Consider the following 13225-nt stretch of genomic DNA (forward strand, 5'->3'; position numbering starts at 1 on the left):
GAATTCAATAAAATGTATTTTGATCATACTCACACCTCATTTTAAAGATGTTTTTGTTTTTTTGAGATAGGGTTTCACTGTAGCTATCAAGTCTGTCTTGGAACTAGCTCTTGTAGACCACGCTGGCCTTGAACTCATGGAGATCCACCTGTCTCTACCTACCAAACGCTGGGATTAAATGTGTGAACAACCACTGTCTGGCTTATTTTTTTATTATTTATATATGGGTTTCTTGGAGGCTAGAAGTATTTTATCCCCTTGAGCTGGAATTACGAATATTGCCTATTCTGTATACTAGAACTGATCTATGGTCATCCACAGGAAGAGCAGCAAGTGCTCTCAACTGCTGAGCATTCCTTCTACACCCCAAGAATTTTATTTTAAATTATATGTATTATGTGTGTTGGGATGGGGGTATAAACATGTTTATGCACATGCCCTGGAGATCAAAGATATCAAAATCCCCTGGGACTGGAGTTATGGGTTGATGGTGGGAACCAAACCCAGGTTCCTCAGCAAGGGCATCAAGTGCTATTAATCACTGAGCCAACTTTACTGGCTCCAGCCCCTCTACCAGTATTTTTATTGCCTTCTTCCTCTTTCTCCTCTTCTGATTCTTTCATCTTTTCTTTGAGAAAGGGTCTCACTACTTATACCTGGCTGGCTTAGAACTTGCTATGTAGATCAATCAGGCATTCTTCAGAGAGATAGATCCACTTGTCTCTGACTTTGAAGAACTGGGATTAAAGGCCTGCGCCACTCACGATGCCTCATTCTATGAGCCTAAAATGTACTAAAACAAAATTTTACATCACGTAAAATTTGCTTTATTAACTTTTTTAATGTCTTCCTTAATTTGATTAGTGGGTAACTAATTCTTTCAAAGTTTAGTCAGAGGTAAAAAAGCAAAAATAAGGTTTGTTTTCATTACTAACTGTCAAATTAACCTTTTAAAAATTTATTTATTTATTATGTATATAATATTCTGTCTGCATATGTGCCTGCAGGCCAGACCTCATTACAGATGTTTGTGAGCCACCATGTGGTTGCCGAGAATTGAACTCAGGACCTTTGGAAGAGTAGGCAATGCTCTTAACCACTGAGCCATCTCTCTAACCCCTCAAATTAACTTTTAAGCACAGTTTTAAATCAACTAGTAAAATAGGAGAGCATCAAAAAAGAAAATCACAAAAGAATAGATAGCTTTATTTATTTTGGAGACAGTGTTCTCAAACTTATTGAGAAACCTGCGAAGACCTTGTAACTTTTTTGGGGGGGAGGGTTGGGGGGAAGTTTCCACACAGGGTTTTTCTATGCAGCTCTGGCTGTCCTAGACCCATTCTGTAGTCTCATGAACTCGGAGATCCACCTGTGTCTGCCTGGTTCTGGGATTAAAAGTCTACACTGCCACAGCCACCCAGTTAGATCTTGAATTTCTAATCTTCCTGACTCCATTTGTCAACTGCTTCATATATAATTTAACTACTCTTTATACTTTCTGCCCAGATTTGGACCTCTAAGTGCTAAAATGACAGCTGTGTGCCACCATACTGTCTCTGCTTCAGAGTTTTCTTTGATTTCAGTTTCCAGTCCTGTGGTGAGAAAAACTACTTCATCATGCAATCAACATTTGAGTCATCACAGTAAGCTAGCAGGATGCGCAGACTGAAAAATTTTTTGAGATAAGAGTCTCTCATGTAGCCCAGGTTGGCCTTAAGGATGACTCTGAACCCAATTTCCCTGCCTCTAGCTCTTCCTCCTTCATCTTAATAGGTTGTTAACTTTAAAGCTTAGCTATAATAAAATGGGTTTTTGAATATAAATATACCCAATTTCAGTCATTTAAACTTAATTAAAGCATCATTTAATTTAGATAGGCTACCATCTTGTTGAATTATAAAAACTATAGCACTACCTTACAGAAAAGGAAGGGAGAAAAATGGGAAAGATGACACACTATTTTAGAAAGTATGGATGTGAGAATTATAACCAATGAAAGATGTCAGCAGTGTGCCACACTACCTACAAACAAATAACAAATGTGGAACATTCAGAATATTTAGGCCCCTTGCATGGTGGTACATGCTTAAGTACTTGAGGGGACAGAGTGGCTGAGCTCCAGGTCAGCCTAGACTATGTAACAACTCCCCAGCCTGTCAGGACTATATAACAAGACCCTGTCTCAAAAGAATAAATAAAAATAAAAACACTTTGATCCTTAACATAGATGTAGCTTCTAATTTCATTTTCAAGCCAGGAATATTATACAATCCCAATACTGTAATCCCAATACTTGGCAGTTAGATGCAGAAAAATTAGGAGTTGAAGGATTTCTTGGGCTATACAAAGAGTTTGATGACACCCTGAGCTAAAAAGAAAAAAAAAATTCAGAGTAACTATGTTGGTACACACTTACAAACCCAGTATTTAGGAGGAAGATGCAGAAAGACTGCCACAAATATGAAGTCAGACTGGTCTATAGTGTAAATCAACATAGCCAGGGCTAGAGAGACCCTGAGTAGAAAATGAAAAGGAAAGAAGTGAAGGGGGTGGGAGTAAACAGATCAAAAAAGAACACTCCTTAAGAGAAATGGCTGACAGCAGATAGAAGGCTGGAACATGAAAACGAGGAAGACTGTTAAAGATTATTAACAACGAATCAAGAGTATTCAACAACTAACCTGATCAAATTTAGACTAGACAAAAATTAGAAAGTCTGAAAAAGAATTAGTACAATAAAACCTGGAGAAATGGCTAAAATATCAAGAGTACTTTCTTGTCCTGAAGAGGACCAGAGTTTGGTTCCTAGTACCTTATCAGTCAACTCACAACTTCCTGTCTAGCCCTAAAGGATCTGATACCCTTTTCAGAATTAAACGGGCACTCCCAGAAGTGTGGTATATGCTCAGGCTTGCTCTCTTCTATTCTCCTCTTTTCTCTTTCCCTCTCACACACTTTCACAAATAATTATGTATTTTTAAAAAGAGTACAATTGTTACATCAAATATGTAAGTCTATCAGTTCCTAATGAATATAACAAATAAGAAAACCAATAAAACAAATCATGTTTTTTTTCTTTTTTTTTTTCTTTTTTCTTTTTTTGGATTTTCGAGACAGGGTTTCTCTGTAGCTTTGGAGCCTGTCCTGGAACTAGCTCTGTAGACCAGGCTTGCCTCGAACTCACAAAGATTCACCTGCCTCTGCCTTCTGACTGTTGGGATTAAAGGTGTGTGCCACCAATGCCCGGCAAAACAAATCATTTTTGCATGACAGTAGAAAAACCATCTCACTACTTTGAAAATTGGTCACAAAATGACATAACTAGCCTTTAATACTGAATATTAAACCCAGGATTTCACGCACTAGGCAGACAAGTAATTGAGCTACATTCCAATCCTAGCATTTTCTTTTTTTTTAAAATGACAGTGACAACAACAGATACTCAGCCTGTGAGAAGTCTATAGAATAAATGATCCAGTTTTCTATAGAGTCTGTTAAATAAACAAATGACAATCATGAGAGATGAAAGGGGAATGTTAATTCAAAGACTTGAGATAAGCTAACTGGAGGCTAAGACAGAAGCATTACCAGACTCAGGAAAGACTAGGCAACTGAAACAAGTTGCTAAATTGTTTCCCTTTTTTAAAATATATATATATATATATATATATATATATATATATATAATTTACTTTTATATATATTTATGCATGTGTGTAAGTGTACATACACTTAGGATGAAAGACAAAAGTGCTAACATAGAAAGGAAACAGTATATGCTAATACTATGTGAGTTACAGACAAAGCGAAAGGCTAAAAGAGTCTTACCCACAGCTCCAAACATCAATGGCTGGTGTGTATCTCTCCTCTCCCAGTAGCAGTTCTGGAGGTCGATACCACAAAGTAATGACTTTGTTTGTGTAAGGGCGACTGAAACATAAAACCATAAGGTTGTAAATATACAATGGCATTTGATGGAAAATGTGTTACTAAAAACCAATGGAAATAGCTGCCAATTGAAGATGAGATTGTTAAACCAATTCCAACAGCAAATTGGCAGGTCAAAAGGAAGCTGTACAGAAGTGAAAGATGAAATCACTTCTAGTCCAATTTTTGTTAACTTATTTCAGTGAAGGGCTGACTGAAGAATGTAGGTAGTGTCTACTTAGATCTAGGTGGTACATGAGATGATAGCACATGCCTTTAATGCCAGCAATCCACACACACGTGGAAGACACTCAGACATAAATGGACACAAATACACATGACACAACACAAACCCAATTTCAAGAGGATTTGATACCACTTAACTCAAGTATGTGAAAGCAACCCATATAAGATTAAAAACAAAAGGAGTCTTTTAAAAAAAAAAAAAAAAGAGCCTGGGCATGATGGCTCACACCTTTAATTCCAACACTATGCAACTATGCAGACAGAGGCAGGTGTGTATTTCTATGAGTTCTAGCACACTGAGTGGAACATAAAGAAAACGGTCTCAAAAGCAAATAAACAAAAACAAGCAAACAAACAAAAATATTTAGGTTGGAACACATTCAAATACTTAAGGAGTTTTAATAGTCACTATAATTTGTAGAATTTGAATATCAAAAAATTAAAAGGATTCTCCTCTAATTCCCACACGGAGTTTAACTTATTTTTTTCATTTGAAATAGTGCTCTTGCCATGTCAAAGTTGGCCTTAAATCATGACACACAAATAAACCTTCTCATATGGAGTTTTAATGAATGCCGTACCTTTCTTCAGAGTTATATAGCCGAGCAAGCCCAAAATCTGCTAGTTTGATTTGCCCACTGTAAAACAAACAAACAAATAAACAATTATTTTCATAAGAAACAACTCTCAAACTACACTATACTTGGAAACATAAGTGCCAATTAAACCTAAAAGAATTATTAAAAAAATTAATGCCTAATATTTCTAAAAGGTTACCCTCCCCATTTTAGCCTCTCCTAACAAAGTTTGTAATGCCTCATAAAATATACATAAACACACACACACACACACACACACACACACACACATTATTGCATTTTTTTAATTTGATTTCTATCTTTTCATGTTCATTTTTACCATGGAGTCTACATATGTTACCCAGCTTGGTCTCCAACTACTAGACTTAAGCATCATCATCTCATCTCAACCCCGTCAAGAACTGTAACTATAGGTATGCATCTCCCACACCAGTTTTAATCATTTATTTCATTTTGTTTCTTTATTATTATTTTTAGACAAGAGTTTACCACATAGCCTCAATCTCACTCTATAGACCATGTTAGCCTTGAACTCACAGAGGCCACCTCATTATACTGAGATTAAAGGTGTGCACTGCCACCTTTAAATATTTATTTTATGGCACACATCTGTGTTTAGTACCTACTAAAGTAATACCCTAATAATGAAAGGGGTGGGGAGAAATGGTCTGTTCTAGACTAAGAGATAGTTAAGGCCAGGCATGATGGGACATACTTCTAGTCCTAGCATTAGAGGCAAGGGGTTCAGGTTCATGGCCAGCCTGGGCCTCAGGGTATGATCCTGTCTCAAAACACCAATAACTGGAGATATATAGCTGAGTGGCAGAGAACATTCAAGGTACCTGATAGCTCAGGTAAGACAAAAATCAGATAGTACGGGCTGGAAAAATGGCTCTGTAGTTAAGAGCACTGACTGCTCTTCCAGAGGACCCAGGTAAAAGCACCCAAATGGTGGCTCACAACTGTCTGTGACTAGTTTCAGAGAAGCCGACATTCTTTTTTTTTTTTTTAAATATTTATTTATTTATCATGTGTACAATATTCTGTCTGCATTATGCTTGCATTTCAGCAAAGGGCACCAGACCTCATTACAGGTGGTTGTGAGCCACCATGTGGTTGCTGGGAATTGAACTCAGCACCTTTGGAAGAGCAGGCAATGCTCTTAACTACTGAGCCATCTCTCCAGCCCCCGAGAAGCCGACATTCTTACACAGGCATACACACAAGCAAAACACAAATGTACATAAATAAATATATAATCAGAGGGTATAGTAAAGAGGTTATCCTAGGAGGTGGTCCCCAAAAGTTTGAGCAAAGGGACAGACTATTGAAACAAGAAAAAGTAATAGCAGCAAAACTTTACATTAAATCAACCATTATAATAAAGAGTCTGAACACCTTTATCCATTTGCCCAAAATACTCTTTCTTTACTATATGAAACAGGATCTCAACACATCATACAGTCTTGTCTTGAATTTATGATAATCCTCTAGTTTTAGCTTCCCAAATGTAGGGATTATAAACATGAACGACTTCACCTGGCTCATAACATTTTAAAGTTTAATTTATAAGCAAATTAAAAAGAAAAAAAAAGTAAAGGAATGTTTCTCTTATATCAAGAAAAACAGGCTGGAGAGATGGCTCAGAGGTTAAGAACACTGACTGCTCTTCCAAAGGTCCTGAGTTCAATTCCCAGCAACCACATGGTGGTGCACAATCATCTGTAATAGATCTGGTGACCTCTTCTGGCCTACACACAGAACATGTATACATAATAAATAAATTATAAAATAAAAATAAAAAAATATCAAGAAAAACAGCCCGGTGGTGGTGGTGCACGCCTTTAATCCTAGCACTCAGAAAGCAGTGGCAGGTCAATCTCTGTGAGTTCAAGACCAGCCTGATCTACAGAATGAGTTCCAGGACAGGTTCCAACGCTACATAGAGAAAACCTATCTCAAAAAAACAAAACAAAACAAAACAAAACAAAAATCAACAACAGGGCTGGGCTGAAGAGATGGCTCAGAGGTTAAAGACCATGGACTGCTCTTCCAGAGGTCCTGAGTTCAATTCCCAGCAACCACATAGTGGCTCACAACCATCTGTAATGAGATCTGGTGCCCTCTTCTGGCCAGCAAGCATACAAGCAGACAAAATACTGCCTACATAATAATTAAATAAATCTTAAAAAAAAAAAGAAAAAAGAAAATAAGAGAAGAGAGAGGCTTAGTCTGCTTAGTTAGCAATAGTCCAGTCTTTGTAGAGGTAAGACCTCTCTAGTGACCTGGCAGCCTTGCTTTAGTGAAAAAAAAAAGAATCAACAACAACAAAAAAAGAAAAACTCAATTTCTTGACTATTGCTATCCTGAGGTCCCAAGAGGAACGAAAATCAGGGTACAAAGGAGAACCAAAAATTACATTTCGAGAGTATATCTATGGAAATTTAGCTATCCTTTGACATCACCAGCATTTCCTACATGAATCACAGTAGGGACTAAGAAAAGTATTTCTTCACTTGTTTGGTTATTGGGTTTTGCTATTTTTATTGCTTTTGTTTTTTCGTTTGTTTGTTGTTATTGTTGTTGTTGAGACAGGGCTTCTCTGTGCTGCTCTAGCTGTCCTGGAACTCGTCCAGTACACCAGGCTGGCCATAAATTCCAAGATCTACCTGTCTCTGCCTCACAAATGTAATTAAAGGTAGTTATTAGACTTTATTTCTAGAAAGGTATTAAAGGTGGCTATTAGTCTTTATTTCTGTACGAATGCCATGGTGCGTGTGTGTAACCCAGAGAACAACTTGCAAGAGTCAGTTCACTCCTTCCACTCTGTGAACTCTCATCAGGCTTAGCAGTATCTCACTGTCCCGTTTCTTTTTGTGATGCTGAGAACTGAATTTAGAACCTTATATATGATAGACAAGAACTCTAAAATTATGCTATATTCCCAGCACATTTATTAATTATTTATTTAAAGATAAGGTCTTATGGATCAAGCTAGCCTGAAACTCTGATGTGGAAGTACAGTCAAATTTCGGCATAAACAAAAACTGCTATTATTTTATTTATTATATTCCAGTGACAGAAAGAAAACAGATGCACATATAAATAGCAAAAAAATCCTTTCTGAGACTGTGACTTTAAAATGTCTTTTGAAATGATCTTCAAGTATTTAGTACCTTATTTTTCTGAAATTTAGCTGTCTATCACAGTATATTTCCTTCCCTTGACTATGTGCTAATGTCACCTCTGACCTTATACTTCACAAATTTTCTTCTTAAGTAATATAATTTGCAATCTGATATCTATGACTACTCCCTTTTTAAACATGACCATATTGCAGTCACTATTTTCCTTATTCCTCTCTTTGGCCATTTCTCTTGGATTCTACTTATTTTGTTATTTAGACAGGGTCTCAGTATGTAGATAAACCTGCCTCTGCCAGATATCTGACTTAAAGATACTCTTCTCCCCCAACCCTCGATAACCACCTTGTGCTTGAGTTAAATAACTGGAATATGTCCAACATACATAGCCATTCACAGAACCCTCAGAGCTAAGCCTGGAATGGTTGAAGAACCAATAAATACTTCTACTGATGGAAAAGACCCTGTTTTCTGTGGCACCCAATAAAAATGAAGACCACTGAGTATAGAGCAAAGTGAGCAGGATTAGAAACTTGAAGGATCAAGTTGGCTTATGGCTTCCCACATCTCAATTAGTAACCATGACAGACTTCAATTTAGTATAAAATTTCAATCTTTATAACTCTGGAAGTCAGGGACTAGTCAAAGGGGATCCCACTAAAAATATATATAAAACACAACTATAATTATTACTTGTTCCGAGTTATCCTCTCAGGAAGAAGAAAATAAAATACTAAGTGACAAAAAGCCTCAAACTGAAAGCTATCATTAAATTTTCTTTTGTTGTATAGTTTAGGGCTATACTACTGAGGCACAGCTATAGCCGGCTATAATCCTACTTCACTCATTGTTTTTTTTCAGCCAGGTAGTTGTGGTGCACACTTGTAATCCTAGCACTCAGTAGCCAGAGGCAGCCAACCTCTGAGTTTGAGGTCAGTCTGGTTTACAGAAAATTTCAGGACAAAACAATTGTATGTTTCTTTCTTTTTTAAAAAAATATTCATTTATTTATTATACATACAATATTCTGTCTGTGTGTATGTCTGCAGGCCAGAAGAGGGCACCAGACCTCATTACAGATGTTTGTGAACCACCATGTGGTTGCCGCGGAATTGAACTCAGGACCTTTGGAAGAGCAGGCAGTGCTCTTTCTTAAATAATTTTTTTTATATTTATTTTCTTTATATATATATATATATATATATATATATATATATATATATATATATATATACACATTGGTGTTTTGCATGTATGAGGATGTCAATGTCAGATCTTGGAATTACAGACAGTTGTGAGCTGCCATGTGGGTGCTGGGAATTAAACCAGGGTACTCTGGAAGAGCAACCAGTGCGCTTAACTGTTGAGTCAGTGACCAATTGTTTCTTCACTGAGAGTCTTGCTATGCATTCCTGGCTGGCCTGGAACTCACTACGATGGCCTTGAACTCCTAAAGATAAAACCTATCCCTGCCTCCCAAGGGCTGGAATTAAAGGTGTTTACCACCACACTTACCTTTAGACAGATCTTTTTTATTTCAGACAAGGTCTCACTATGCACCTCTTGCTGTCCTGGAACTATGCAGATCATGCACATGCTGGTCTTGAACTCACAGAGATCCATCTGACTCTTCCACCCAAGTGCTGAGATTAAAGGCATGTACCACTATGCCCAGCAAGACAGTCTTACCAGTTACTAGGCAAACTCAAATATATAATTTTCCTGCTCCAGCCTTCCAAGTAGCTGAGACTACAGATGAACTATGAATTATGGATATACACTTAGTAGAATATTTTGAGTTGCAGAAACAGGAAGAGAATGGACAAAACAACAACAACAAAAAAAAACTTTTTTCAAAATGGTGTCTCACTAAATTGTTCAAGCTGGCATCAAACTCCTGATTCTCTCATTTTAACTTTCTTACTAGCTGTGATTATAAGAATGTAAACATAGTTCCAGTTTAAGAATAAATCTTTATACATCTTGCTTCCCTCACAATAAAGGCATTAAAGTATAATTTAAAGTAGTGCTTTACAAAGATATTTTGAATGCCCCTCTCCCAAACTGTAGCTAACAGGAAACCACTTGAGAAGGATATACATAATCATAAACTGGTTCCTAGTAACAATTTGGATTCACCTTTCACCATAATTGCTTTACCTCATGATCTAGTAATAAAGTTTATAATTATGTTTATACTTTTCTAAACATAATACACCATTTACTTATTTTCTTTTTGAAGTTAAGAGTCTCGGTTTCAGGCTGGCAATGAAACTGCTATGTGGTGCTATAAATCAAACCCAGGTCTTGGTGCACACTGGCACTACCAATTGAACTCTATTCCCACTCTACTTTCAAATCCAGTCTTCCTTCCTTAGCTTCTACAGTGCTGGTTCTGCAGCCATGCTCTTTCATGTGCTTTTGTATAAGCAATGATTTTGGTTCTTCATTGTCAGTCTTTCTGATAATTTCTATTTATTCCTCAAAGCTGCATCTTTCCAGGTGATTCTAAATTAAACAAACAAACATGGTCTGTTATGGTGATGTATGCCTTTAATCCCAGCACTTGGGAGGCTGAGAAAGAGAATCACAGTTAAAAACCACTTGAGGTACATACTGAGACTCTCTAAAAATTCTTACTGAATAGAAAAATTAAATTGCTTAGCTCTACTCCTAAACTCAGCTGCACAGTATAAACTACCAGGCTTTTAGTATTAAAATTTGGACAATCTCAGGCAATCCCACACGGCTGCTTGTTTCACCTTCTACCACAACCACCACCAACCTGTGAGTGTGAGTTTGCGTATGTGTGTGTGTGTGTGTGTGTGTGTGTGTGAGAGAGAGAGAGAGAGAGAGAGAGAGAGAGAGAGAGAGAGAGAGAAAGAGAGGGAAAATGTTTGTGTGTGTGTGTGAGAGAGAGAGAGTTTGTGTGTGTTTTGTGTGTGTGTGTGTTGAGGCAAAGTCTTCTAAAAGAAGTAACTGACAAAGTCAGTTGACAGGGGAGGGACATTTCTTTCCACTAAAGAAAGATACTAAGAACCAAATACATATTTAAGTTTTCTCTGGATAGCAGCACTATTTTTAACTATATGGTGTATTCTCTAGTAGATTAATAATCTAGAATGTTGGCAATTAAAGAATATTTGCAAGCCTACTTTATTAATTCTAACATTACGTCAGGAAAGATGATACAAGAGAAAAGCAAAGAGAGAGACAACAATAAATGAACACATTCAACATGTATAACAAGTAAAAAAAAATTGCATTGCTTATATCCTAATTATCTAGACAAAATCCAAAAGAAAGGGAAAAAGTGATTAACCTCATTTGGTTATTGTGTTACCTGTTATTCAGCAAAATGTTAGAACATTTAATATCCCGATGGAGGAAATTCTTTTTGTGACAGTAATCCAATCCTTCCATTAGCTGTTTCATGAATGACTTGATATGGTCCTCAGAAAAGTGCACCAAACCTGATTCTAGTAGTCCCATTAAGTCATGGTCCATATATTCAAATACAAGGTAAAAGGCACCTACATAACATGAAGAAAATTTCTTTAAAAAAATTTTTTTAAAAAAGTTGAAATAACAATTACCAAATTTGAACATAAATGAGGTTAACTAGAATCTCTCTGGAGCAACCGATTTTATAGATGAATGACCTAAAAATTAGACTAATAAAATAATTTTCCTTTCCTAAGGATAAATCAATTTATTTATTTATAATATAGTTTATACTAAATAAGTAATAAGTCAATAAATCTTGATTCCCATACTACCCATATGTAAATTACTTACATTATAAGAGAACTTAATATTTATATTACTATACTTCAAGATCAAAATGTTTATTAACAGTTACAGACTCTGGGCCAAATCAATTAGCTGGCAATTATAGTTTCTCTTGTTTTATTTTGTGTAAGACAACCATGCCCATTTGTTATAAACTGGGACTTTTTTTCTTGATTTATTTTATTTTATATGAAGAGTGTTTTGTTTGCATATATATCACTGCACTACATCCATGCATGAATCATGCATAGGACAGAAGATGGTACTGAATCCACTGGAAATGGAGTTACAGATAGTTGTAAACTGACATGGGAGTGTTGGTAAGTAAATAAGGGTCCTTTGAATCATCTTTTCCAACTCTCCTCTTTCTACTCCCCCCCCTTTTTAAAATATTTATTTATTTATTTTGTATACAATATTCTGTCTGTGTGTATGTCTGCAGGCCAGAAGAGGGCACCAGACCTCATTACAGATGGTTGTGAGCCACAATATGGTTGCCAGGAATTGAACTCAGGACCTTTGGAAGAGCAGGCAATGCTCTTAACCACTGAGCCATCTCTCCAGCCCTCTACTCCCTTTTTTGAAACAGTATCTTACTATATATGTAGCCCTGGCTGGCCTGGAGCTGACTATGCCGGTTGGCCACTGACACCGGAGCACAATTCACAATTGCCTATAATTGCAGCTCCAGAAGATATGATGTCTTCTGAACTCAATGGCACTCACACACATGTGTTATAAACTAAGACTAACACATAAACGAATTCAGAAACAGGTAATAGTAGTAAGAAATACACTAAAAATAGCTGTACGGAATTTGAAATTTATACCAATGTTGTAAACGTGGAATTCTAGTCCTACAGGCTGAGGCTGTAGTTTACTTGGGAGAGTGTTTGCCAAGCATGCATAAAATCTTGGGTTTATATTATGTTTTTGTTTTCTGACAGGGCTGGCATGGAACCTATCCTGCAGATATGTAGATACGTAGACCAGGCTGGCCCCAAAACTGCCTAAACCTCCCCAGTGCTCAGATAAAGGCACACACCACTATAGCCAGGAAAACCCTGGGTTTGAGTCCAATACCTCATAAATCATGTGGTAGAGAAATTAAAGGTCACCCTTAACTACACAGTTATAGAGCAGCCTGAGCATTTTGAAACCTTAGCAAAACACAACAAAATCCTCCAGGTTTATAATTCTGTTCACTAGTACCATAAAAACAAAAAAATCCAACCCAAGGTATCAAAGTATAACTAGGCATGTGATCCATAATTTAGCTACATCCTCAGTAAAAGGCAGGGATTCTTAATATATAGGGTAGACTTCCAGAACTCTCTCACATTTCCCAAATGGTATGCATTTATTTTTTAAAGAGATAGAATAGTTTTGTTTAAGTGTGCACGTCCACACAGTATGTGCACAATGACACCCTGGCTCACGTGTACACATGGTATCAAGGGTAAAGGTTGACTCTGGGTTATTGTCCTCTTCTACCATTCTCCACCTTATTTTTTGAGA

The 13225-nt window shown here is 36.8% G+C and overlaps 1 protein-coding gene across 13 annotated transcripts in view; it reads right to left on the bottom strand.

Annotated features, from left to right (window-relative positions):
- The window catches only part of Cdk12 (cyclin dependent kinase 12), a 77022-nt gene that overhangs the window by 40127 nt on the left and 23670 nt on the right, over window positions 1-13225 (bottom strand). For all 13 annotated transcript variants that reach the window (XR_015003811.2, XR_015003814.2, XR_015738754.1 and 10 more), the window contains exons 6-8: window positions 11259-11448; window positions 4755-4811; window positions 3829-3930 (exon numbers count right to left, since the gene is read on the bottom strand). Coding sequence is in view for 2 of the 13 variants with exons in the window: in XM_048450820.3 (XP_048306777.3) it covers window positions 3829-3930; window positions 4755-4811; window positions 11259-11448 (349 nt within the window). In the remaining 11 variants the exon portion in view is untranslated. The remainder of the gene's footprint in view (window positions 1-3828; window positions 3931-4754; window positions 4812-11258; window positions 11449-13225) is intronic.

The sequence above is a fragment of the Myodes glareolus genome, chromosome 9 (assembly GCF_982192425.1).
Source record: "Myodes glareolus chromosome 9, mMyoGla1.1, whole genome shotgun sequence".
Taxonomy (NCBI): Eukaryota; Metazoa; Chordata; class Mammalia; order Rodentia; family Cricetidae; genus Myodes; species Myodes glareolus.